Here is a 27,910-nt window from a genome sequence, read left to right as displayed (position 1 = left end):
GGTCCTCCCCAGGTGCCTGCTGAGGCGACCCTTGGTCTCTCCCCCCCCCCCCAATAGCAACCTTGCCACCTCAGTGTTCTTCTCCCTGGCCTCATTGGAACTGCTCCCTTTTATGGCATCCTTCTACCCCACCCCCTTCCCAGGCTGCCAATCAGCCCACTGTCCTTCCCTTCCTCATGCCACCCATTCCCTGCACCTGGGCTCCTTCCCCCCCCCCCGTTGGTCCCATCCCTGCCTGTCGTTGTAACCCCTTCCTTCCTCCCGGGGAAGCCCTCCAATGAGGGCTGTGTGCCTATTCTCCCCTGCTACCCACCCTGCCTGCTTCCCAGGCCGGGCGTGGCCCTTTCCTGTTGTCGGCTCTGGCTGCCCTGTCTCCATAGGCCTTCGTGGTGCCTCTGGCTGCAGCGGTGTTGGGGCTGGAGATTGTTGCCATGCTGCTGCATGGATCAGCTGTTTGTTGGGCTGTGGCTGCCGGTGCCGCGACACCATGCCACCCGTCTGGCCCACAGCCTCCTCCAGTCCCCACCCCAGCTTCCTCTCTCTGGCCGTGATCATCTCCCTTCTGGGTAAGGAGTCGGGCGGTGGGGGTGGCTGCAGGTGTGAGGCTGGGCTCCCAGTTTGGGCCTGGCGAGGCTCTTGGTGGGGCCAGCCCTGGGTGGGGCCCAAATCCGGGGAAGCTGCAGCTGTCTCCAGACATACAGCTTCAGCATGAGGAGTTACATTTTATTTACAACTTCAACAACCTTTGGATGACTTAAATACAGAGATGTGTTGTCCCTAATATTTGAACTCTTGGTCCCAGATCTTTCCAGCAGTTGATCATTACAAAGTATCAGTTCTCAGCTCTCAGTCAGGCTGCTTCCTTCCCAAATTCAGAATCATCCTCCTCAGACTGACTGTGCTGTCTCTTCCAACTGCTTTTCTTAACTGACCTCAACTGTCCACCTCATCCCAACATTTTGTCAGCTTCCATTGCCTGTCTCTGGGAGAGGTGGAACTGGACCTATCTGTCACACCTTACTTTATGTACATGTCTGCTTCTTTTTCAGTTTGGACCAGTTTAATTACTCAAGCGTGGGTTCAAATGACTTGTGAGATTTAAAAAGTATTTAGAGACTTTGCTACTGGGGACTTGCTAGGAGGCATCTACAATTGCTAAGGGATGCATAAGTTCTTTGTAGGTTCAATGTAGATTGCTAAAGAAACACTGAACAGAATTCTGGAACAGGAGCAGGTAAACTTTGCTTTGTTTTTCAGATCTTTCATGTAGCCTTGTCTTCTGTTCTATAATCCTGATATAGACATGCACAGTGATGAAAGAAAATGTGCATGCATATATGACTGCATCAGTTTTTTTTTACTGAAGTACTTCTGTACACTGACAAATCACAAATACACAAACACATATTGATATAGTGGTATGTGCAAACTGCAGTTTTGTAGTTTTATCAGTGTGCATATGATTAGCACATTAGTAGCATGCTTGGAGAGGCTTTTTGGAACAGCAGTGATACCTTTCACACAAACTCCGTTCTGTTCCTTAAGCAAAACGATAATTTTAAGGTATCCTCCATGCTTTTATAAGTCCCCACTGCAGACACCTGTCTAGAAATTATAGTCCCAGCATGGCTTCAGCTGAAGGAACCATCTCATTGGCCTAGAGGTAGTTACCTCAGATAGATCATCCATTTTGAATAGGTCAGGCTTCTTTCAAACAACAAGTGAATGTTTCTCTAAGTGACCTTTCAAATTCGTAGGAGAACAATGGACAAAATGCTTTAACTTGAGATATCTTTTTTCAGTGTACAAGGAAGCACTGTTCACATTTTCAACAGAGGTTACAGAGGAGGGAGAAAAAAACACAAATTGAATGCAATCAGTTTTCAATTACTACTTGGATTAGTGCCATTCAGAAACTGTCACGAGTACAGCCTGCCATGGCTAACCTTTTGTCATCATAATCCAATCATGATTTTTTGGTGAGATGAGCTATCATTGCTTTGTGTCTTTCCACATCTTCTATTCCATGCTATAAAGTGCAGGTTTCTTCTGGTCTAAGTCCTCCATGTTCTTGTCAGGATCACAGGTCTCATTCCAGTTCTCTGCAGAGTTGCTTTAATCTTAATGAATCAAAACAGTGAACACTGGGACTAACAGTAGACTTTCACCAATAAGGGAGGATGTGTTACATATGGGTATTAGGATGGTTTCTATTTTTTATTATTTGGATTTTCCTCCAAATCACAAAGCTTTTCTCCTATGAGATCTCTAAGAGAGGGGATACTTAATTCCCCTCTCCCAACAGTAGTATTTAAAAACATGCACCTGGACCACCACAGGCTGAAAACCAGGGAAGTGGGTGAGTGTGGAATTCTGAGCAGGGAAAATGTTAAGGGGTCCTCGTTCTACAGTTTTTCTGTTCAAAGTCACAGTCTGTAGAGGCTGCTTTTCCTGGCGTTTTGTTGTGCTAATTTGCATATAATACTTTCCCCTTAAGAGTCATGTCTTTAAAAGCTAGCAATAGTTGCATGATTTGTACAGATGTGGTCTTCCATTTCCAGTAGTGTGTATAGATCCAAAGGAGTTAGCTGTGTTAGTCTGTAGTTGCAAAATAGTAGAGTCATAGAATCATAGAATCATAGAATCATAGAATCATAGAGTTGGAAGGGGCCATACAGACCATCTAGTCCAACCCCCTGCCCAGTGCAGGATCAGTCAGATCTGTCAGATCTGATGAAGAGAGCTGTGGTTCTCAAAGCTTATGCTACAGTAAACTTGGTTAGTCTTAAAGGTGCTACAGGACTCTTTACAATAGTGTGCATGTGTCTGCATATGCATCTGACGAAGAGAGCTGTGGTTCTTGAAAGCTTATGCTACAATAAACTTAGTCTTAAAGGTGCTACAGGACTCTTTATAATAGTGTGTATGTGTCTGCAGCCCCATTTGAGAACCTAGGTTATACAAATGATACAACATGTAATCCTAGTTGAAAGCCACAGGAAACCAAACATATGTACTCCACTGGATGTCCAAATTTGGCCACATTTTTGCTATTCAGATTGAAGTGTAACTGGCTGTGACATTGCACTATGTGGTGAGGTAACCTGGTGTGTTCCAGTGGAATTGTAAAATTTGCAATAGCAAACAAAGGTATTTAAAGCGATAGAATTGGGTATTGAAGGGTGCCTCTTGAGTTGGAACTCTGTAGCATACATCAAAAAGACAAATGGGGATTACCACACCTGACAAACTTAATGTAGGATCCACAGATTTTTCCACAACAAAGCTGGGTAGATGAGCCCCATTATTTAGCTTTTTGAATTATTTTGGGGAGGATACTGATTATAAATATTGACGTAAAGGCACATTCAAAATGTAAACAACTTGCATTGGTTTTGCATTCATTTCAGAAAATAAAGACAGAACCATTTTCATGGTTCACTCAGTCAATAGTCCAACACATTGTACCTCTCCTCCTACACCTTCTCATCTTGGTTTCATTTTAGCTTTCTGGCACCTTTGTGTATATTAAACAAATAATCAGCAAATATCAGTGAATACAAGTGGAAGGTATCATTTTGACAACACAGTGCTATATTTCTTTCTTTCCCTCACTGATAATAAGAGGACAGAGATTGGTCTGCTAAGGTCCGGCTATTTATAGGCCATGGAGGTTATTGTGTTCAGGTTATTTCTTTCAGGTGTATGTAGAATGATTGATTCCCCTCCCCTCCATTTGTGTCCTTTCCGCAAGCAGATCTAATAGAGTGGCAAAAAAAGAAGAAGCACAAATATCAGTTGGAATTTGTTTTTTGAATTGTAGGTAATGGGACATTGATTGGAGCCTCTGCAAATGTGGTCTGTGCGGGAATTGCTGAGCAACATGGTTATGGCTTCTCTTTCATGGAGTTTTTCAGGTACATTTTACAGTTATTTGAATTTGCCCTTGCAGAATGAAAGTTCATTTGTGATACTACCCAAAACAAATTAAGCAGCAGACCTATCTGGTATTTAAAATTGAAAGAATGCCGATGAGACATAATTCAACTTCAGTGATTTTATTTCTTGGTTTCTGCTCACAAAACAGATTTTTCAAATCTACACTGTTCAGATTAAGTAGAGTATTTTTCCTTTTCCTCTAGGAAAGATTTCAGCTGTGAAAGGATGTGTCTGTATTGTACATCTAAAATAGATTCAAGAATACTTAACTGTTATGTTTGACAGTAAATGTTTTGACTATGGAATTTACAGTTTTGTGGAAAAGCTGGAAATGTATATTTTAAAAAATAGTCAGCTCTTTCACTAAAATGAAATGTCCTTGAATTCTTTAGGGGTAAAGCCATAATAGCTAGACCATTTCAACCCAGGTTATTCATTGAGTTTTTATTTAGAAAAATGTCTAGGCTGCTTGTGCACTGAAGATCCCCCAAGTGCTGTATAGGAAAAAAAAATCAAAATTAAAAAAAAAAAATAAAACAAGCAGAAAATTCATATTAGATTAAAATACCATAAAATGGCAAGCGTATATCACTTGGAAAAGCCCTGGAAAAAAAGTCTTAACTTGATGCCCAGAATAATTTAAAATAGGTCTCTCATGAATCTATCTGTGGAGGGTAGACAAGTACCTAGACTCTCTGACAGTTTTTACCTGCTTGGTGTCAATTACCAGGGGACCCTGAGAAGAGCTTCAGATAACAAATCTGAAGATTGGTCAAGTCCATATAGAGGAGAGGAGATTCAAAGCACTTCTTAGGACTCTATAGGTCCTTGTGCACAGAGTGTGCACAGAAACATATTGATACTGGAGTGAGATGCTCAGAACAGCATGGCCTTGTTAATAATTTGGATTAAAACAACAGTTTAATCAGCAATACAGATTTCCTTGACTATATTTTTGTCATGCAGTTTAGAGGGCATGATTCAAAGCCTGACACACTAATATTTAACAGGGGCTGTTCTGAGGCCAATTTTCTTATCCCCCCCCTTCAAATAGCTGACCCTCACTATAGGCTAAGACCATTGAAAACCACTAGTTTAAATGAGAATAATTCTGCATAAGATTGTACGTTAAAGCCTCTTTGAGCACATGGTAGTACTTTCTACCATTTGTTGATTAATGAGAAGAAATAGGTGGCCAGTGTCTGGTGAGTGGTCCAGGTCAATGATCCCTTTCAGGGTCTCCGATATGCACCCCAAATCTCCCTCATTTTCTTCAATAGAAGGCTGGTTCTTTACTTGCTCAGACATCCTGCTCTATTTGAGGGAATACAGCACCCCGCCTGCTGACTTTCTGCACTATGCAATTCACACTCCAAACTTTGAATTGGAGTGAGCATTTGGTGTGAAGTTAAAAGCTAGCTAAAAGAAAGCTTTTGTGAGTTCAAGTAATAAAACTTCTTTTTTTAAATCCATGATCTTTCTTCCTGATTATTCCTTATCGTACTGTACAAATGGCTAACGGTCTTAATCTCTAGTGGGAACAACAATAGTTGAGAAATACTCCTTCGTTAACATATCTTACACAAATTATTGGCAATATTCATAATCCAAAGGGAATATCTTTAAAAATTTTTCTGCAGGTTTTGCCATATATAACGATGGCTTTTAGAAAATAGTGTCATTTATATGTACTGAATGATGGCATGGTAAATTTTGTCAGACTCTGTGTTCTGTGTGTAAATTGATAGTTTGGGGGGAGGGGTTGCATAATTTAGGTCTTGTCTTGGTAGTGTTTAGCGCAGAATAGCTGTTTTTAATTAAAGAATCTCGGTTGAGTGCAGACTTTTGGCACTGTGGCTATTTTATGAGTCAGAAGTGACTTGACAGCACATAACACACACACATCTAATATATATAATACATCATATCTAATATTTTGAAATTCTCAGCTACCCTTTCTGAATATTTTCACCAGGGAAATCAGTACCATTTTGAAAGCACACTAATAATTTCTAGAGACAGCCCTTTTCGTGGGGAGTGGGGTAGGGGTGGCTAGCAACAAGTATATGTCTTTCCTTTGTTCTGATTTTACTATCTTATTGATTGTTTTTGTTTGTTATGCTGGAGTTATATAATGAAAGATTTTATTCCTCATAATAATTAACTACTTTTTAAAGTTTCTTTTTATTGTTTTCTATATGTGAAAGATGTATTGACTGGGGAGCAGAAAAGTTAGGCTCCTTAAAGACTAACAATTAACTGTGTCATGAGCTTTGATGGTTTACATCCTCCATCATAAAATTCATGGTATGGCCATGACATCCACAAAGTGATTTCAGAGTTCAGAGTCACTAAGTTCAGATTCACTGAGGATAACTGTAATGTTAATTTAGAACATAGTTATGATCAGTCATCTATTGTGAGCAGATAAAGGGAGCAATCCTAAGGAGATCTAGTCAGAAGTTTGCTCAATGGGGCTTACTCCCAGGAAAGTTTTCTTAGGACTGCACTGAAATTAACTGAAGAAGGTAACATTTCATTCTAGGCTAATGCCTTGATTAAATATATAAGTGTTTTTAGAATGATTTTTAAAGGAATATTTATATGGAAATTATGACATTATAATTAATTACTGATTATCTATGAGCATTTTTATTGCAAAAGACAGGAGCAGTTTACTAGATTGCTGTTAGTCTCTACTTGTAGATCCTTCCTATACAAATAATATAATCTCTGCGGATAGTTAATTCTGATGTAACCTTTTTCACCGGACTCCATGGGAGTCTTTCCATAAGCACTCCCAAGAAGAAAAACATTATGGCATAAAAGGCAGAGCCTTTCCAGTGATCCCTGATTCTGAGTAAACATGTTTTTGCTAAATGCTTCATGGGCAGTAAAGGTCATGTGGATCATTATGTTGAGATACTTGTCATTACTGTAGTAAGCAAAACCAGGGGAAGCATAGTCTGTTGAAAGGAGGTATTTGCTTTTAGTTAAAGAACATCTTTCATCTTTCAAATAACCCTTCAGGTTCCTATGAAGTGATTTTCAAGGAGCATTTGGTGTCAATGGGTATATGTGACTATATGTTGGCAATCTAGATCAACTCTACCTTAACTTTAGGGCTGCTTAGGGCATTTTTTAAAAAAAATATCCCACTTTTCTTCCTGATCAGGGACCCGAAGCAGCTTTTCACATCGTTCTCCCCTCCACTTAATCCTTACAACAAAATCCTTGTGAGGGAAGGTTAAGCTAAGAAATTGTGATAGGCCCACAGTCACCTGGCAGGCTTCCATGGCTGAGCAAAAGATTCAAATCTGACAGTCCCAGGCCCTAGTCTAATACTCTAACCACTATGACACACTAGCCCTCAATTGACATATGCAGTAAGTCCAGTGGAGTACACTTTAATCATTAATATAAAATATGTTGAATATGAATAAGTCACGAGATTGATTTATCTTAAAGCATTTTTTAAAATTTAGGGCAGAGATGAGGAGAAGTTAATAGGAAACTAAATATATTTAATATCAGATTAATATCAAATATTGTTTTGTTTGTGATTTTTAAAAATTATATACGAAAACTGTATCAATAATACAAGGATAAATAATGTAGTCCAGCAGGGCTAGTTCTTATGCTATACCCTTTGGCTCACATGTGAGACACTTTGGAAATGTTTCTATATGATAATAGTTAAATTATGTAATGGATAATCCTGATCATGTGGAAAGCCTCCACAAACAAGCCTCACATTTCTGGAGGTAGCTGAGACATTGTACTGAACTGCACAATATGGCCACTATTTGAAACTAGTGCTATGGAGAAATGTTTCCAGAACATTTTCACTTTGGGGCCAAGCATAGCATAAGATTTGTATGTTAGGGAATCTTGTAAAAATGCTGTTCTTGCACTTTGGTGTTTGGTTCATGGCTTAGGCCAATAACCTAATCTAGAACTGATGATGGGGAGGGGGACACCTTTTCAAGGGCTGTTTTGACTTACCAGTTTACCTCTAAACAGCTCTGTCCAGATGAAAGTCCTAACCACTTTCTACTTGCAGAACCATATTAACCTTATTCTCTTGTTCTCCTGGATCCATTCCTGGTTTTCTGCTAAAGCACACTGGACAACCATATTGCATGCATACAGTTAAGCATACCAGTTAGCCATACTCAGAAATCATTTATGGGAACAGCAAAAGCTAGGATCTATTTTAAAACTAATTCACTTTCAAAGACATTTATGATAAATTTAAATATGGTTACAGAGAAAAGAATTATGCATGTAAAGTAGCACCATGAAATTGTAGGAGACAACAGGCATGTCTAAAAACTGACTGTTTATAAGTGCTGCTGGGCAGCCACCCCACCCAGTGAATCGTGGTGAATTACTTGTTTGTTAGTTGATCCAATCAATCGATACATTTGTGGTGCCTGGCTATTACAAGGTAATCCTGACTAGAGATGGGCACGAAACAAAAAAAAACAAACCATGTGGTTTATGGTTCATCAAATTTCATGAACCATGAACCACGAACTTTCACAAACCTGCCTCTGGTTCACGAACCGGTTCGTTTGGTTCGTGAAAATGTTGCATCCAGGTCAGAAAATCATCACTTCCAGGTCAGCAGGAGGTCACTTCTGGGCCAGCAGAAGTTCACTTCCGGGTCAGCAGAAGGTCTGCAGGAAGTCCATCCCCTGTTGCCTAGGAAACTGATTGATTGGCACCAGGCTGTCTGCAGTGACAAACCAAAAAACGAACAAAATGAACCAGCCTAAAAGTTCGTGGCAGTTTGTCAGAAATGGGCTCTAACAAACCGTGGTTCGTGAACCACAAACCAGCCTGGTTCATGCTTAATTTTGGTTCATATTTTGATTCATGCCCATCTCTAATCCTGACCCACAGGAGTTTGGGCATCCTTTGTTCTTGGCATTTCCTGTTAAAAGTGTTCTTGTAGCAAATGCTGGTAAAAGCCTTTTCTCTGGAGAGCTGTTGCCGAGTACTGGTTAGATGTGGTCTGTGGTCTGTGGTCTGAGGGCAGCTTCATGTGTTCATAGGAGTTCATTCTTCTAACTTTAAAAATTAGCTCCCATTGAGGAAACATCCTCAGCATTACCATTGTTTTGGCATAGGCCATGACCCTCAACCCTTTAGACCAGGCTCTCACATAAATAAGACTAAGCATGCTGCATTACACATTGTGTGTATTGCCGTTTCATTAGCAATTGTTTTGTAACTGGATGACCATACAGGAAAATCTATTTGCAAATGATTGCTGTAGTATGATGTTAGCATGATATGCAATGATATGCAATGAATGCAGCTGTATCACGGTGTTTTGGTTTGAGGAAAAAGCAAGAGCAAGTATGCCCCTAGAAATCCAATAGATTACCTTGATCAAAGTAATTAAAAAAACTGTGTCACACTCATAAGCAAGAGACAGAAAAATATATAATGGGACTTTTGATAAATGATCATGATGAGTGTAATTCATTAAAACAGAGTTTTAATTACTTTGAAAGAATGATAATCCAACCCACATCTGTCTTAAAGTAACTTTAGATATGAAGTTCATAGTATGAAATATTTAAACACCAGGAAGCCACAAATTAAATACAACTAGATGAGGCAGCTGCTTCTGTTCTTCTTTAATAGTTTTCTCAATAATATTCATCAATATCTCGATTAGTAAGAGAGACATTTAATAGCTTGCCATGCTGTGTAGATCCTCGTGGGATTGGATGGCTAAACAATTTCCCCCTAAGCTTCAAAAACAAAACTGGGTGCTTTTTAGTCAGAGAAACAATTTCTACATAAATGCAAGAAGGCTGAGTTCTTGGAAAACTAATTTGATTATTTAAAGCACGAGAATTCTACAGTTTAACTACGTAAGCTTACAAATAGTTGGTGGCTGCTTCTTTTTTTTTTTGGCAACAGAAATCAATTGTTCTAGATACAAATGAAAGCTTTTTATGGGGAAAGATTTTCCACAATAAATATGCCATTACTTGTCTGAAAAAAGTGACTCACAGAAGCCTGTACAATGGAGAATAACTGTCTTTACACACATCCAGCTGTGTACATGTATTGCAATTCTGTCACAAGTCTGATTAATCGCATGGCCACGTAATATTAGAGATGTCAGAAACTCTCTTGGTGTTGGGGAGTAATGCTTCAGACATGGTTCTTGTTCAAATACTCTTCCTGCTGTGAATTGTAAGCCTTTTCTTTCCTATATTTGGTACAAATGTTTCAAGAGAGAATGCTGAGAACTTAAATTGAGATCAAAGGGGAAAGTAGCTTTTATCAAACAAGACCAAGAAAATGAAAGATCCATTTCTGCAGCCAGCTAGCTGCCTGCTTTTGTACTATGAGATTAATTTGCCTGAGATAGGTTTACGGGTTCATGACAAGGATGAGCTGGCTGAGGCAAATCCAAACACAATTACATACAAAGGGAAAATTCAGAAGTAGCTTGTTTTACAAAGAAGACTAAAAACAAAGACAATATTTTCCATAATAAACTTTTCATAGACCAGAGATGTCTCCTAAGATAAGGCCAATCCTTGAACGGTTAGCAAAATGTGGATATGTGGCTTTTAAAAAAATCCCACTTTTATAGCTCTTTCCATTCATGTTATTGGTTGCTTCCCTTAGTTGATCAGAATTCATAGGCAGTAGGGCTCACAAATATTCAGTAAGAATTATTTTAAAAATAATTTTTATTTCAGTTTATAAACTAAAAAGTATAATCATATACTCACTAAATCATACATCTACTATCATCTATTTCTACATTTATCTACATAAAACATAAACTAGACATATACATTTTAACATACCTAAACTAACATCATTCAAATCATTCAAATCATATAGTTAATATATCTGTATAAATTTGCCATATATAGTCCTGATTTTTCAATTCTATTTCAATTTTTCTATTTTATCTTTACCGTTTATCTTCATCCCCAGTAATGATTTTGTTATAAACATATATTACGAATATATTGCCAATCTCTTTACCTATTCTAAATTAAACTTAAAATTCTTACTTATTCTTGATTTTTAACTAAACAGTGCAATAAACTGGATTACAAAAATGAGATATATACAATAAAGAGAGGATAATACAGACAATAGACAGGGAGTAAAACTGCCTAAAATTCCCCCCATACTTTAAAACTACAACCCTATTCCTTTATAAAAATGTCCTCCTGAATAATTCCATTTTACACATTTTGTACAATAATAAAAGTGTGCCTTCCTGATCTTATAAGACAGGCTATTTCATCATATGGGGACCCCAATGGAGAAAGTTCAGGTGTGTGTAAATGTGATCTTTCCAGTTATTAGTTTAAAAGTTCAAATGGACCCTGCAGATGCCATCTAAGATTTGTTTAGTTGTAATCTTTTATGCCTCTTCTGCTGCTATCCTGCACTGAACTCAACGTTTTTGCATACTTTGGAAGCTTGTACCCTTGGATATTTATTTGTTGAAAAACATTTACATCTTGCCTTTTCCTATGAATATTGGCAAGGTGGCTTAGAACAATACATAGACAAAAACATTAAGATCAACAAATTAAAATCAGCAGCAAAAACCTGAATAAAAATATTTTCATCTTAGCTGAAACAGGACACAAGATACATGAAATGGGAAAAAAATGTAAATCTTGATAACAAGACTTTTTAAAGTTAATGCCTACTCTACCTGGAAACAATAATATCAGTGTGTAGGAAGTGCAAATTTTGAAATGGCTTTTTGCTCAGTTGGCATCAATGTGTCAAATTATCTAACTTATATTAAAAAACATTAGGTAAGGATAAAAAGAAGTCTTATTTCTGAATTCATTGACAGTGATAATTTATCTTGTTTATGAAACTGGCTTTGAAAAAGAGAATACTGGAGCACCTAACAGAGTGATTAATGCTTTCGCAAATCAAATGCGCTTTGCTTACCTTAACTTGCCATTGTGTATCTTAATATCTATATATTTCTAGCTGGTGCAGTTGGACATTCAGGCAGCTCAAGGGAAATTCTGGATCACAGGGAAACCTAGGCTGTCTGGAGCTTTCCTGTTTCTGTCCATCCTCTGTCAGTTTTGTCTTCCTTTCCCAAAGACAGTTGGAGATGCACGAAACACAGGTCTAAGGTTGTTTCCACACGTCCCGGCATAGCGCTAAGCAAACGCCATGAGAGCGTCTTCCTGGCACGATTTCTGACGTCATCGTGCCACTATCCCTTTTTCATGGCACGATGACATCAGAAATCACACCAGGAAGATGCCCTCGTTGTGTTTGTTTAGCACTATGCTGGGACGTGTGGAAATGACCTAAATGTCTACTGGAGAGAAATCAGTAGGGCAGCCATCTAGAGTACTGATTCCCAAGGGACCAAAGCATTTTTTGAAACAGATAGAAAAACAATGCTTTGAGCATGCATGGAGTGCTTGTGAAGAAAACTATTTTCATCCACCCTCTTTTCCGAAATGGCCCTTTGAATATTTGGAGAAATACATGAAAGCAGACTTGGCAGCAAACAGGAAAGCTGTTGCCTCCGCAGTCATCATTATTTAAATGAATGTGCCAGAGGTCTTCCTAGGAGCCCTTAGGATAGGCTGGATCATAATAATGGGAGGGAGTTGTATAATGTTATTTATTCTAGATTATCCTTACCAATTTACCTGTAATTGGAATGAACTGGTAGGCAATTTCATTGTTGGAGAACATTTGTATGCTTTCAGCTATTTATATTTCCCAAAAGTTGTAGCTCAACAACTAGATCTATAGCAAACAGTGGCTTGAAGCCAGTGATAATTTCTAAGAGATTCCCATTAACAAAGCAGGACCTGTCCACCTCCCTCTTACCACTGTGGCCCACAATGCCTCTCCTGAAATGCTGCTCCTGGGGGTCAGGATGTCCCTGAACAGCTTGAGGGGAGAATTGGTGAAAATAGCCCTCCCATTCTCTGAAGTCCTTGTTACATTGTTATTTTCTTTTACCCAACATATTTCCTGTGCTTGTAAAAAAAAATTGAAAGTGGTTTGCAGTGCTGGTATGCTTTTCATTTACTTCATGAGCAAGACAACATTGCCCCTTTGATCACTGCACTTATGGTTGTGCTACTTCATTCACTGGAGATCTGCATTTCGTCACTCTGTGTTGCTTTAATAGAATTATATAATCCAGGAGCTCATGCCACAACTTCAAGAGAAGAAATTCTTTTTTTGCCAGAGGAAGCAGAACTTCATTAGTAGCAAATTGCCTGAGCTGCTTATAATTCAGCAGGCAGGTCTCCTGGGCAGCTGTCCAGGAGCTGTTGTCTAGCTCAGCAGTATTATAGTGTCAGTATTAACACTGCTTTGTTTGCAGCTGGCACTTGACAAATCTTTTGTTTAGAAAGATATTACATAGTGTGTGCAGGGGTGGCACGTACCACAGCTTACCAAGTTCATATTTATAATGCATTGGTTTGTAGGTCTTCACATCTTGTCTAATTGTATCTGAACTTTTGTTTACGCAGCACTGGACTATTCCCTGCCAGAAAGGCTGTCCCAGGCTTTGACAGTTTGTGTTTCTTTCTTGTCTGTTAGTGAAGGCTTCTGCACATCTCTCATTCTCATAGTTCTTTAAATTAGTTTTAATTTATGGATAAATTAGGGAGGCTTGAAAGAACTGAAAGAGAAAGAATCATAATCATATATACAAATAGCCAAGTGGCTCTGATCTGCAAAACTTAAACCTGGGGATTGGGGCCACTTAGAAACAAAATGGAGGTGTCTACAACCTGGGGAAACCCCCTAGGGTTGCAGAAAAATGCAAAAAGAAATATGTACTGGGGAGCTTAATTTCCCCCGCCCAACAACAGCATATTCTATGCACAGGCTCCACGTACCGGCCTGCCATTACAGCACATGCTGGAGCATTGGCATGATCTTCAGAATGACGGGGCCCATTCTACCAGCACCCTGCCACTAGTCCAGGACAAGCCAACAATAAGGAGCCACAATGAAATATATAACAAAGTACAAATCAATTTAGTCGTGTATACTGTGTACAATAATAAAGTATGTTCATACAAAAATAACAGTATAATCAAACATTCTTAACAATGTAACTAATAGCTTCACAGTAGACCATAAACCCTCAATGAGTTCCACCAGTGAACAACACTTGTAAATGATTTTTCATGCAGTACATTCCAGGTGCATTCCCCTAGTTCACTGGAGTATCTAGCCACAGATGGCAAAGCATTGAGGGTCCCTAAGAAAAACTCCGAGTTGGGGTGGGTCGCACTGTGGATGTAAAGCACCCTATGGGGAATCCAGTCACACTGGGTTGATGGAATCAAACCCAGTTCTCCATATTCAAGAAATATGTTATTAAGTGTAAACATATAAAATGGTCTGGTGCCGAAAAGATTCTGTTTTAGAACAGTTCCAATGAACATCTATTAAATCTGCCCGACGTGTCCAATATAAGTCCTGGTATCTCAGATATATATAAGATAATCTGTGTGGTATAAGATGCCAGCAGTTTCCACAAAATGTTCTCATGTCAACAGAAACAAGAGTTCAGTATGTGTCTGAATTGGTTCCAAAAGGACTTATGATAATTGTAAAGATAACAGTTTATTCCAACTCCCAGTATATCTAGGATCAGATCTCTCCTTTTTCATCACTGAACTATAGAACTCCAGAATACAGCCCTTGAGGGAATCACTACTCACCACTAGCACTTTGAGCTCTGTTTTATCTCTAACTTCCTTATATTTCTTTAATAACTTATCACACATCTAATTTGTAGAAACTGGGAGGTCTTGAACCATTTATTAGATGAATTATCTGCTCATAAAATAATACTTCACATCTATTCCATAAAGATCCTCTATCCTATGAAGATTGTTTTGTCTCTCATATATAAAAGTATTAGTTAATTTCTGATTCCAAAAAGCTGGTTAATGGGGAGATTCCAGGGCTTACATATCTTTTTAATTTATACTGCATCTTTAAAGCTTTGCTAAGGCAAGGAATCTCACAGCTTAAATGTCTTTGTCCATACCATAGCAAATCCATCATTCGACAATTTAACTTCTTAGAGACAGCTAAAGGTAAAGAAACCTTCCTTGGGGCAAACCACTCCTTCAAAGAAGTTGACCTTGTTGTCTTATAATATAGCTTGATGTTTGGAGTGGGCTCTTAGACTTCCTTGAGAATTATCTTGATGCAATGTTTGCAGATACTCTAGGAGGCTTTTCTTGCCACATAGAATTTAAAATAATTTGTTGCCACTTCTTTAAAGTATCTGTCTTCACATTAAGAGGGATATTTCAAAATAATAGGATTTTAGGTAGTAAAACCATTTTTATGATTATTCTACCTAACAACAAAATACAAAGAGATGACCTAATAACTCAAAAATATTAGATTGCATTTTAACATGATTATATGCTGACATTCTTCAATTTCTTGGGGATCCAGATCCCTAGATATGTGACAAGTGTTGCTTTAAATTCATCATGCAGTGCCTCTGATAGTTCAACTAAGGGTCAAACCACACAAGACAAAATACACTTGAATTACATTTGAATTACACTCAAATACACTCGAATTACAAAATACACTTGAAACCCTAAGAAGGTAATAAATGAAAGCCAATCTCTGTTTTTTTGAAGATTTGTTTTATCAGCTAAGAAGTTTCAAACCCTTTACTTTATGAGCTTAAATAATTCCTTTAGCTGATAAACATGGCTAACCTAAAAAGAAGCACACATTATTTGCATATAATGATACTTTAAAAATATTGTTACCAAATCGCACAACTTTAATCTCACTTTTATTTTTAATGGTAATAGCAGGAGAAGCAATAGTCAAAACCAATAGGAAAGGGGATAACAGGCAGACTAGTGCCTCATTCACTAGGACTTGGCCAAACTTTATCAACCATAACCAATTTAAAATGGGCTTCATATATTGAAAAACTCCATTACCTGCCACAAATAATCCCAGTGAACACGATCAAAGGCTTTTTTAGCATCCAGAAAAGACATAGCTAACTCTTTATGTAGTATATTTTTTTAAAACAAAACTGTCCCAGTTTTTGAAATTGGGCAATATTTTAATCCTTTAAAGCCAATGGAATATCCTGCCTGAGGTGGTCATGAAAGCTCCCATTCTCCTGGCTTTCCGTAAACTGTGCAAAACTGAATTATTCAGAAAGGCTTTCTACTCAGATTATAAGAGCCCTGTGGTGCAGAGTGGTAAGCTGCAGTCCTGCAGCCCAAGCTCTGCTCACAATGAGTTCGATCCTGGCAGAAGCCAGGTTCAGGTAGCTGGCTCAAAATTGACTCAGCCTTTCATCCTTCCGAGGTCAGTAAAATGAGTACCCAGTTTCTTGGGGGTAAAGTGTAGATGACTGGGGAAGGCAATGGCAAACCACCCCGTAACAAGAAAACGTCATGATGTGATGTCCCCCATGGGTAATGACTCGGTGCTTGCACAGGGGACTACCTTTATCTTTTTTCTACTCAGATTACAGGACTATGTCATAAGAAATAGTTCAGAGAGTTGCATTGATAGAGACAGGGACTAAATGCTATGTTGTTGGGTGTTGTCTGCTGATGTAGATTTGCGTCTACTAGGGAATTTCAGAGTTGCTAAACATGCCATGGAAATAAGTTATGCTTTGTTTCAAATAGATCTTATCTCTGTGCTCGGCTTTATGCTTGTTTAAAAATTTTGTATTTTGTATTGTATTTGTATTGTATTTTGACTCACATTGTCATAGATCCTGAGGAGTTAGCCGTGTTAGTCTGTAGTAGCAAAATCAAAAAGAGTCCAGTAGCACCTTTAAGACTAACCAATTTTATTATAGCATAAGCTTTCGAGAATCAAGTTCTCTTCATCAGATGCCTGATCAAAACTGGGCAGATACAGAAGAGGAGGGGGAAAGAGACAGAAAAGGGAGGGGTCATAAATCACAAGAAGGCAGAATGCAATTAGCATAGAGGCAATCAAAACATTCCTTTGCTTGGAAATGTAAACATCTCCTTTTGGTGTGCAGTCAGTTTGTAGCAGTGAAGGTGTCCAGTTCCTATGTAGTATAAGCCTCCGGTAACCACAGCTCTCCCTGCCAGTTGCATCTGAGAAAGAGAACTGTGGTCCCCGAAAGCCCACACCAGGCGTCACTGGGCTCCCCCAGATCACGCCTCTGTAAAGAGAACCTGTTACCTCTGGTAATGTGATAACCATTCATAGTCTCTATTCAGTCCCCGCTTGACAGAGTCAAATTTGCATATGAATTCCAATTCAGCAGCCTCCCGTTGGATTTTGTTTTTGAAAGGTTTCTGTTGAACCACAGCGACCTTTAAGTCTTTGGTGGAATGTCCTGGTAGATTGAAGTGTTCTCCCACTGGTTTTTGGACGTTTCCATTTCTAATGTCAGATTTGTGTCCATTTATTCTTTTGCGTAGAGGTTGGCTGGTTTGTCCAATGTACAGAGCAGAAGGACATTGTTGGCACATGAGGGCATATATCAGATTGGAGGATGAGCAGCTGTAAGAGCCAGAGACAGTGTAGTTGATGCCATTGGGTCCTGTAATTGTATTCCCTGGGTAGATATAGGGGCAGAGCTGGCATCTGGGTCTGTTGCAGGGCCTGGTCCCTGTGCTGGTGACTCTGCTGGCCGATTCATGATTGTAAGTGAGAAGTCGTTTAAGATTGGGGGGCTGTCTGTAGGCAATGACTCACATTGTGTAAGTGAATCTCAATGAGAAAGGTGGACTAACAACAACAACAACAACAACAACAACAACAACAACAACAACAACAATAAAAAATTCTGGATCTATCTACAAACCAGATCCATACTTTCATTTGCTTACATGCTCCAGATTTTGTTCACTGCAAGGTAGACTATTGAAGACACCTTTCAAATTTTTGTGTATCAAATATCTTCATGGTTGACAGGTGCCTCAAAGGCAAACTGGGAAATGGGGGGGGCATTAGAAGGGAATGGCGCACACTGGTTCCTGTGCACTGGTGGAACAGCGGTGCTGCTTGTTGGCTCCCTAAAGACTTTGGTGGGTGAGCTTCGCCAGCACCTGAGCCCAAGAAGGCATGGCTGTTGCTGAGAATGCCCACCCTGCCTTTCACCTGACAACCCCGCCAGCACCCATCAATGGCTGCACTGCATCTCTAACAGGCACGTGAGGGGCAAGGAACAGTGTAGCTAATGGGCAGGTTGCAAACTCTGTTGCCTGCCAATATCCCCCCTGCATGGGAGCAAGCTGCCAGGAGCCACATGCCCCCATGGCACCTGCAATGGTGCCCTGCTGGGAGAACTTGCCCAGTTGAACAGCAGGTGGAGCATGGACCCCTGGGGGATAGGGTAGGAGCTGCCACCCTCCAGGAGGCAGGATGAGCAAGGCGCGGCCAGGAGAGAATGCTTTCCAGTTGTCCTGGCAATGCCGGCAGAATCCACCAATTGGAGGGTGGCTGCAGTTGACAACACCATGAGTGGCAGGGAAAGACATAGCCAGCCTATGGGCCGGGTCATGTCCCCCCCCCCCTTGCCAACTTCCAGGGCTAGTCCCCTGCCCCACAGATAGTGGGTGCACAGGGCAGAGAGAGCCCCACATTGGGCTTGCTGCATCCCAACAGAGGAACTTGCCTCAAGAGAAGCCCTGCTCTGGGCAGGTAGAGACAGGGGCACAGCCTACCCGCTGTCCCCACATGCAGAGGCCTTCTGCCTGGCTTATCAGATGCCAGCAACGCTGCCAAATATCGAGAATCCTCTGTGGGCTCCCCTGCTAGACACACGCAGGTGACACTCCAAGTCCCACCCTGCTGCCTGCAATGAATCTGTGAGGGGGAAGGGGGAGGGAAGCCAGCTGGGGCCCGAGCCTCCAAGGTGCCACTGGACACTTGTTCCATTTGGCAGCAGAGCCACACAAAGGCATGGAGGCACCTGGAGCCTCTTTAGAGCCGCCCCACCCATCCCATCTCTGAGCCAGAGACCATTTGATGGGAGGTGTGAAGGGCAGCCCTTCAGGGAAGTGGAGAGGGTCTACTGTCATGCACAGACAAGCAAACAAACAGGGAGGGAGTTATTGTTTGACAAGACTTTATTGAACTGGCAAAAAGTAAAGAGGATGTCTGGTCATGTGTTGCCAACTTCAATTGCTCATGAAAGGAGTTGTGCCTATCAGCCATTCCCCATGCTGCTTTCTCAGGAATGGGGTTAACTTGCAAGCTGCTTGGGGAATGGCTCCATGGGCAGGGCTCGAATGGCAGTCAGGAAGGACCACTGTGGGGCTGGAATGGCCACACTCCCTGGCCTCCCTGACAGGGTTGTGACCTGTCTGAAATAGAAACTGGCACGTGTGGTGAGAGGCTGGGCCATGTCCTGGTGAGGGGAGAGGGGAGGCTGGTGTGAATGAATGAGCTGGGGCAGCCACCTCCTCATCTGTTCCTTACCTGTCAGTGCACCATCAGCTCTTCTTGAGCCAGGACTCAGGAGTCCATGCTCAGGCCATGCTCCTAATTCCCTGGGGCCCTGGCCGCCCTGGCTGGATGTTATGTAGGGTGTCTGGGGGGACTGATTGGCTGCCAGTGCAGAGACTCAGCCACTGTGGAGGCGCGAGTAGATTGGTCAGCATCCTGTGCTCCACCAAGCTGCTTGGGTGGGGACAAGGGGGCAAGTGAGTTTCTCTTGCGGGGGGTGGGGGTGGGGGGGTTATGCCCATGTAAGTCCAGGATACAAAGATGTAACCCTTAGTCTGCTCCCTGTGCACTTTCTGCCCTCCCCCCTCAGGATTGGGCTGTCAATGACCTTATTATTATTCTCTTTTGACTTTTCATCCTTCTGTAACCATATGTGTGTGTGGACATGTGTGTGTAAACATATATGTATACGTGTGTATGTATATAAATAAAAAAGCTGTAGGTCACAAAAAGCTTATGCTGGTATAAAAAAAGTGTTCAAGTCCCCAGTTTGTTTATCTAGCTTGAATATTCTACTGGATTTAGGGACAGAATTGTAATACCTTGGGGCAGTTTAAGGAGACTTTTTATTTTCAACAGCTGCATTAGGAGGTCTTCTCCTATGTTTCTGGATTCTCTTACTATAATATCAGTGCATGTGTATACTGTTTTCTAGACAGCTTATTGCCCAGTCAGAGCAGTGAATACATTCAGTGTTGTTGTTATCCCCACAATACAGCTGGGGAGCTGGGGCTAAAAGGAGTGCCTTACCCAAAGCCTCTTGCTCAGTTCGTAGCAGTAGTGGGAGCTGAACCAGCAGAGTGCTGAATTGCAGTCCATCCACTTAACCACTATGCTACAGCAGCTCTCAGTGTAATTTCCTGATGTAGAAAAATGTTTGAAAGTAAGAATAACCCTTAAGAGTCTTTGGACTGCCAGTGACTTTCAAGTTTTAGATGCATCTGGTAGAATTTTGGCCAAGTAAGGCAGATTTGGTTGTTGTGGGTTTTCCGGGCTGTATTGCTGTGGTCTTGGCATTGTAGTTCCTGACGTTTCGCCAGCAGCTGTGGCTGGCATCTTCAGAGGTGTAGCACCAAAAGACAGAGATCTCTCAGTGTCACCCACAACAACCATCGTTCTCCGGCCGTGAAAGCCTTCGACAATAAGGCAGATTTCTTCTACTTTCCTTCATTTCTTCTATTTCTTCCATTTCCTTCAAAGTTAACGATTTTTGCCCGGAATTCATTTCTTGCAAAATCACATGGCACCTGCATCTTTTACTGCTGTTAAACAAAGGTTTTTTAATTTAGATGAAACTTAAATACTTTTCCAGCCATGGTTACCCAGATATAGCATTTTTTTTTTAAATTTACAAAATGTTAAAGACATGGAGAGCACTTGTATAATAACATCCTGTTCTATGGTTCTTTCACAGTTCAAATATAGAAACTTCTTCCTCAGATGAAGCTTCAAATGAACATATAATAGCTGCTATGTGCCAGAATTATAATTACATAATCACACCAATGTTGGGCTGAGTGTATTTAAGAAGTAGTTATTAAGAGATCATAAAAAGCATGCCCAATAAACAAGAGAAAATTTGCAAGCTCTGTTATTTTATGTTAGGTTGCCTTAGAATAAAATGAAAAAAGCTGAATTAAAAAAGAGAAAAACGTCCTGGGAAAGTTTGCAAATGTATTTTTAATGTATTAGTTTAGCATCAAGCAAAACTTTTATGTATTTTAATTAAATAATTCTAATATATTATAGTTTACTGAGTTGTATTGTAGTTTTCTGGCAAGAAAAAAAGAAAAATTTGAGGGAACACTAAAAAGAAACTCCAATACAATATTGCCTGTTCTAGAATGAATGAAATGCTTCTTAAGGCAAGTTTTTCACATTCAAAATGTATAGCATTTCGTTCATTCTAAATGGATGTCATCAAAAAGTCTGAGGGTTTTCTGTTTTTCCAATAGAAAAATTGGGAAATTTGGGGGAGCATTGAAGAAGAAAACTGTTATATTGCAAACATATCAAATATTTTCAAGATTTTTTGTTTAAATGTAAACAAAAGCTGGCAAAAATTAATATGCTATAATGTGTTTAATGATAATATATTATTAAAGAGTTCATTTTTTTCTGTTATAAAAAATCAGCTTACTACCCAAACTTGCTGGCATTCCTGCCTACTGAGACTCTATGAGAGAGTTTCTGACCAAATAATACTCTGTATCTTGTTATCCACAGAATTTTTTTGTGTTCAGTTTTTGTTTCCTACCTCTCAAACTGCAAAGTTAAAGATACGTGTACTGTGGTTAGGTAGGTAGGTAGGTAAATTTATTCTATATGGCCATTGGCCTTTACAAAACAAAACGTATATAGCAAATTACAACCATAATTTTTTTTTAAAATTCTAAAATAACATTAAAATTATTCAAATCACAAGCAAGACCCGGATATACAGCTCAGACTGATGAGATGCTTTCTTAGATACCAAAAGCAAAAAGTGCCAATTTATAGGATACAGAGGCATCTACATCAGGTAACATGTAAACTAATTTATCAGAGTCAAAGAAGGAGTGTCTGTTATTTAGGAGCTTGATCAGGAATTTCTTTCTGGGTTCACCTACAAAGGACAAGCCAGAACATAGTGAAGAAGGCCCTCTACTGATCTACCGCATAAATAAATGCATTGCTTCTTTAGTTTTTTGGAGTACCGGCCTAAATGTAACTCAGTTGGCATTGTTTGGAATCTCATTGATATAAATGCCATTCTAAGGTTGTGCGCGATAATAGCCACCAGGTGAGAGGCTCTAAGATGGTCTTTTTTTATAAATTTATACCATGGGGAGACCTTTGTCTGGGTAATTGACACATTGTCAATTAAGTTTATAAACGCACTCCCGTAGATTGAAATTGTTCCCTGTGGGTTGAAGCAGATCATCTGGGACAGTGATACATTTCGCACTCAGGTTTTATAGCGCGTTTGCACCTGTATTTCATCCCATGTTTGTGTGGATTTCACACTCAGGAAGGAGTCATGGAATGCCAATCCGCAGCATGTCAGCGTTTTCTCCGATTTTTCCTCCTGCGGACATACTGCGAACTTAACTTTCATTCGATGCAAAACGGCTTCCAGCCCGCAGTATGCAAGTGTGAAAGCATTTGTTCCTTTTTTGCTTCCCTAACCCCTGATTGGACAGCCTGCCGGTCTAGCCACACCCACCAGCCTCTGCTCTCAAAAATTTTATTACGCCATTTTTTTTTTTTTTGGTTTAACGGGGCAGTAACGTTTAAGCGTTTACTTTTTTCCTGTCCTAACCTCTTTTCCCATGGCGCTCCGATTGTGCTCTTTCTGATTTGCAGCCTTCTAGCATGGCCAGAAATCCCATTTTCCCTTTTAATTTTTTTAAATGAAAGCTGTGGGTGACTGCTCGAGAACCGAAAATCGGGTCATTTGACAGGCGGACCAGTGAGAGCTCTAGCAATGCTTGGCGGGAGAGTCGCTCATGTCGTGATCGGGCGCACAAGTTATTTCCGACAAAAAATCTCCCAATGGCCACAAAATCCCTTTTTTTCTCTCCCTTTAAATTGAACAATTCAACGTTTCAACGTTCGTCACCCAAAAAAAAAGGACACCCAGAAGAGGGGGTTGTGGGCTGCGAGATACGAAAATTGGATCATGTGACCAAGCCGGACCATTGAGAGCTCGAGCACTGCTGGGCGGGAGAAGCTCATTCCTGGTCTATCTAACGGCACAGATGGCGATGCAGAAAATGGCTGGACGAGGAGTGTCGTGGAGGGAGAGGGAGACACTGGATCTCATCGACTTCTGGGGAGAGGAGAAGGTCCAGGAGTCACTGTCAATGTGCCATAGAAACATAGACGTCTTCGAAAAAATCGCGGAGCAGATGGCGGCAAGAGGGCACAAGCGCACGGCTTTGGAATGTCGGACAAAGACCAAAGCAATGCGCCAAGAATACAAACGAGTGGTGGCACACAACTCCAAATCCGGAAATGCACCCACAACGTGCCCATATTATGCCCAGCTACATCGTATCTTCAGGGGCGATGCCAGCATCAGGCCACAACGGGTGGCAAGAAGCCTCTCCCTTCCGCGCGCCGACACCCCGAGACCAGTTCAATTTGAGGGGTCTGAGGAACTGTTTAGCCACCCGATGGTGACCCTGAATCTGCAATCTGTGGATGTCACAGCAAGCGATCAAGGTAAGTAAGTTTCCTGCTGTTGCGGGTCAATAGGCGGAATCCTGAGGAGAGATGTGACCACTAGGCGACATGTTGTGACATCACAGATGCATAATGCCAGTTCTTCCAATGAACTTTGCAAGTGGCATGCCCTTGGCAAAGCAATCTATCTGTGGTGGCACTTGTAATGGTGGGTGTGTGAGGAGAGGCCTAGGGTAAGGCGATGTAGTGGGGATGTGGTTTTCAAGTGATCATTTGCTCACCTGCAGATTCACTCCGCGAAAAACAACTCAAGCAGAAGCAACCCTGAAGTCACAGCAATCAACAAATTTGGACATGTACCTGTGACATTCGATGTGTGGGAACCTGTTATCCGGTGACATCATCATGCCACTTGGGAGTTCACATCAGTGGACAAAACCAGTTATTCAAAAAACAGTCTTACATTTATTATCGCATTGCTGGTATCCCAACTTTCCAAAATATAATTTCTGCTTCTTATTCTTCCAGGGGCTGCATCTGACCCGGAACAATTGATGGAAGCTTGTGAGGGGGGAGAGGTGGCAGAAGAAGGTGAGATCGAGTGCCATGATCCTATTTGCCAGAGTGGACGGGGTGGATAATGCAGAACGACCGGTGGCAGGAGGATTTCTGTCCCCTCTAACTGTAGGTGGTCTTGGAAGGACATTACTCTGTTTAGGATCATACTGTTGGTGAATCAACTTAATTGATTGAAATTGGATTGGATGATAGATTTTGAAGGCCTCCACAATAGAGAAGACAGTCACCTTAAAAAGAATGTTTCCCAGAGTTATTAGAGAAAGAGAGCCCCACAACCATCTCTCGCTTGATGGTGCACATGGGTGTACCCAAAATTCACAATGGAAGGTTGGGCACCGACAAAGCAAATACCGCAAGTTCTGCATTGTCAAATAACAGCATTCTTTTTTATTTTCTTGTTCTTATCTGTGTGCCAATTAAATTGTTCGAGCAATTACAGTTGCCAGTCTCCAGATGGGCTTGGAATCTTCCGAGAATAACAGCTGATCTCCGGACTACAAAGAGGGTTTCCCTGGGCAAGATGGCATCTTAGGAGGACAGATTCCATGGCATGACATCGCATGCTATGGCTGAGCTTCTGCCATCCACGGGCACTGCACCCAGATCTTAATGAATTTCACAATCCGGAGCTGGCAACCATGCATGTGGGTTTGGGACAAGCAATAATCTCTTTGAAAACATGACAGCCTATATTTTTTGGAAAATAAAATGAGGGAAGAATTGTCTGGTGTGCCAATCCCTCTGTTTTCTTTTTGGAAAAAAAAAAAACCCGGTTTCATAAACAAAGAAATATAACTTGGCCCAAAACTGCTTGCTTGATAGCCTGAATAAAACTTGCAGTGCCTTTGAGAACATGTGCGCAAACTCCATGATGTTCCCTCTTCTGAGTGCGGGGGGTGTTCCCACTAACAACCAATGATGGACCATTGACATGTGAGGTGCCAGAACCCCAAAGCCTTTTTCTCGTTACATTGCTTCCTGGACTGGTGACATTTCCTGGGGCTGTTATGCTCAGAGACGTATTTCCCAAATTCTGTCTCCTACAGACTCGTTATTTGGAGATGCCAGGGATAGAATCTGGAAACTTTCACATGCACAACAGGAAATTTAAAAATTTCAGCTGAATTGTGGGAGCATCGAAAATCGCCACCAAACTAGCCCTTTTAGACCACCTCGCTCTGGTTCGGTCTGCTCTCAGTGGCTGCAGCTATCAATAGATAAACCAGTTTCAACCTCTAGCATCTCTATTCTGAAACACTCTTAAGAAAAATTCTTTCCTTTGAATTCCCACAGATTCAGACTTGACTCAGGTGGATGACTTTCAGGAGGGGCATGAGGACGTCAGTCGTCCAACTGTCGGTGAGTATGATTGTGCGGCTGTGATTCCTTCAACCCTTTCTTGAAACAAATTCTTGTCTTAAAATCACACCCATATTTCGCTCCCTCATTTCAGTCACTGAAAATCAGCCTGCTGAAACCGCACCAAAAACCACGGCACAGATGTCACCTGCATCTAGGCTACAAAGGGCTAGAACCCGAAACAGACGTGTGGCCTTGCTCAGCACCGTGGCAGAAAAGATGTTGTCTCAGGCAGAAAGAGAGGAGAACAACAATGCCAAGGAAAGAAAACAGACATTGACGGAGAGTCGAGAGTGGCGCATGAAATTTCTGGAATCGGAGCAGAGAAGGCATGAGGACACAATGAGGGAGGCACAAGAAGATAGAAAGGCTTTCATTGAGGCGCAGCAGCAGAACTTTGAGGGCATTAACAGAGCGGTCAGTGCCTTGAGCTCCCTAACTGAAATTTTGTTGGGGGGAAACCGGGAGCTGAGTCACCAAGCAGTGCCAGGACCCTCATCTGGAAGGGGAAGTGTGCATAGATCTCCACAGGAGAACCCACCCAGAAAGAGGTACCGTGTTAGTAAACCCAGCAGGAAATTAGATTTGTGAAAAACCATAGAAATCAGAAATGTTACTCCCTTTTGGGAATGTTGAACAGGTGCAGGGGCCACGGACACATCCGTTTACCCATTCCAAATTTTCACTCGACCCCATCCCCACTGAGAGTGTGGAATTTGAGTCAGGATCAACCCAACATACCCCCCGGGACACAAAATGGGAGAAGGGAAGAGGAGGGGCAGCAGGGGGAAAGAACAATTTAATTGAATTGGGTGATCAGAATGGGGAGATTGATAGTTCCCAGTCACTTAATGTGAAAGTTAACTTCAGCAGTAAATCAAGAATTCAGATAGGTTTTGGAGTTTGAGAGAAGATTGGAAATTTTTTGTCCAAAAAATTTTAAACAACCACCATATCTATTGCGTTTTTTGGTTGAAATTTTTTTATTGTTAACAGTTATGGCATGACTAAAGTATTTATTGTTTGAGCCATTTAAACCTTTTTACTGCAAACCATTAAAACATGATCACTGTTCCTTTGATTGCTGGATCATTTTCTCCAGGTCATTCCTCAGCTTGCCGATATCCTCCTTGGTCTCCTGTCTCAAAATCCTCAGCTGCTTCTCAAGGCCGTCAATCCTCCTGTTGGTCTTTTTCACTGGGAAAGGAACATATTCAGCAGAACCACAAGTTAAAAAAGGCACATGTTGGACAATAGTCAGCTTCCCTCAAGTTTCGATGGGAAATGTGGGCGTCCTGGTCGCGCAGCTTTGCTCTCTGACTGCTGTCCAATGGACTATTCAACTGTCACCTGTCCATCCTCCCGCCAAGCTGCCTTCATCTCCCATCAAAACATGATGGAACATGAAAAGTGTCCAATTGGTGCCTTTTCTCACGTGTGGTTCCGCTCACTGTCACTGAAAGGTAGATCGCTATCCATCACCACCCATTGAACCCTGTCTTTGGAGGGTGTCCAGCACAGTAACTTTTAATTGCTGGTCTTTGTTATGACAACATTTGCCTAAATCAAACACCGGTGCAGTGCAATCCTGTGACCGAAAAGGTATCCCAGAGGGGAAATACGCGGTTGTTCCTAAGGCAAGAAAACACTTCTAATCTTCCCAATCTTAAACAAAGCCATTCCTTTTCCAACCCAATTTTCATCCGTGAAGGCAATCAATCACCAACACATTGGAGAAATCAAGGTTGATCTGGTGCTTTCACATTTTTTTTCAAAAAAATACTCACACACACGGAGGCATGTTGCCACCACCTGCTTCACTTTCCCAGCAAGCTCGACGACATGATCCACTCTGAGGGAGGAGGAGGCGCCCGCAGAGGGGCTGTCTGTGGTGGTTTGCGGTTCCTCGGCAAGGTCACTGAGCTCGGCCACTCTGTGCTCTGATGAGGTTCCACCTGAAGGGCTGTCTCTTGAAGTGGAAGTTTGGGGTCCCTCAGCAAGCAAGGATACCCGATCCACTGTGTGGGAGGATGAGGTGCCTTCACAGGGGCTATCTCTGCCAGCGGTGGTAGGTGGTTCCTCGACAAGGTTGGTGATCTCTACCACTCTGTGGGAGGATGAAGTTACCTCTGATGTGCCATATCTGGCAACAGAAGCTTGTGGTTGCTCTGCAAGCTCGGGGAGATCTTCGACTCTGTGGGCTGATGAAGGGCCTTCAGAAGGGCTCTCTCTCGTCCTTGTGGTTTGGGGACCCTCAGCAAGCTCCATGATCTTTTCTGCTATGCGGGAGAACATGGAGCCTTCTGAGGGACTATCTCCTTGCGCAGTGGCACGGGGTTCCTCCGCTGGAACGTCT

General features: G+C 41.4%; 1 protein-coding gene across 1 annotated transcript in view; it reads left to right on the top strand.

The window, feature by feature from the left end:
• OCA2 (OCA2 melanosomal transmembrane protein) overlaps window positions 1-27,910 on the top strand; it is a 279,690-nt gene that overhangs the window by 229,737 nt on the left and 22,043 nt on the right. The window contains exon 22 of the mRNA XM_054974145.1: window positions 3,824-3,917. Within this exon, the coding sequence (XP_054830120.1) occupies window positions 3,824-3,917 (94 nt within the window). The remainder of the gene's footprint in view (window positions 1-3,823; window positions 3,918-27,910) is intronic.

Source organism: Eublepharis macularius, chromosome 3 (assembly GCF_028583425.1).
Source record: "Eublepharis macularius isolate TG4126 chromosome 3, MPM_Emac_v1.0, whole genome shotgun sequence".
Lineage (NCBI taxonomy): Eukaryota > Metazoa > Chordata > Lepidosauria > Squamata > Eublepharidae > Eublepharis > Eublepharis macularius.
The sequence above is the reverse complement of the archived record's forward strand: the minus strand, read 5'-3'. Positions and strand labels throughout refer to the sequence as shown.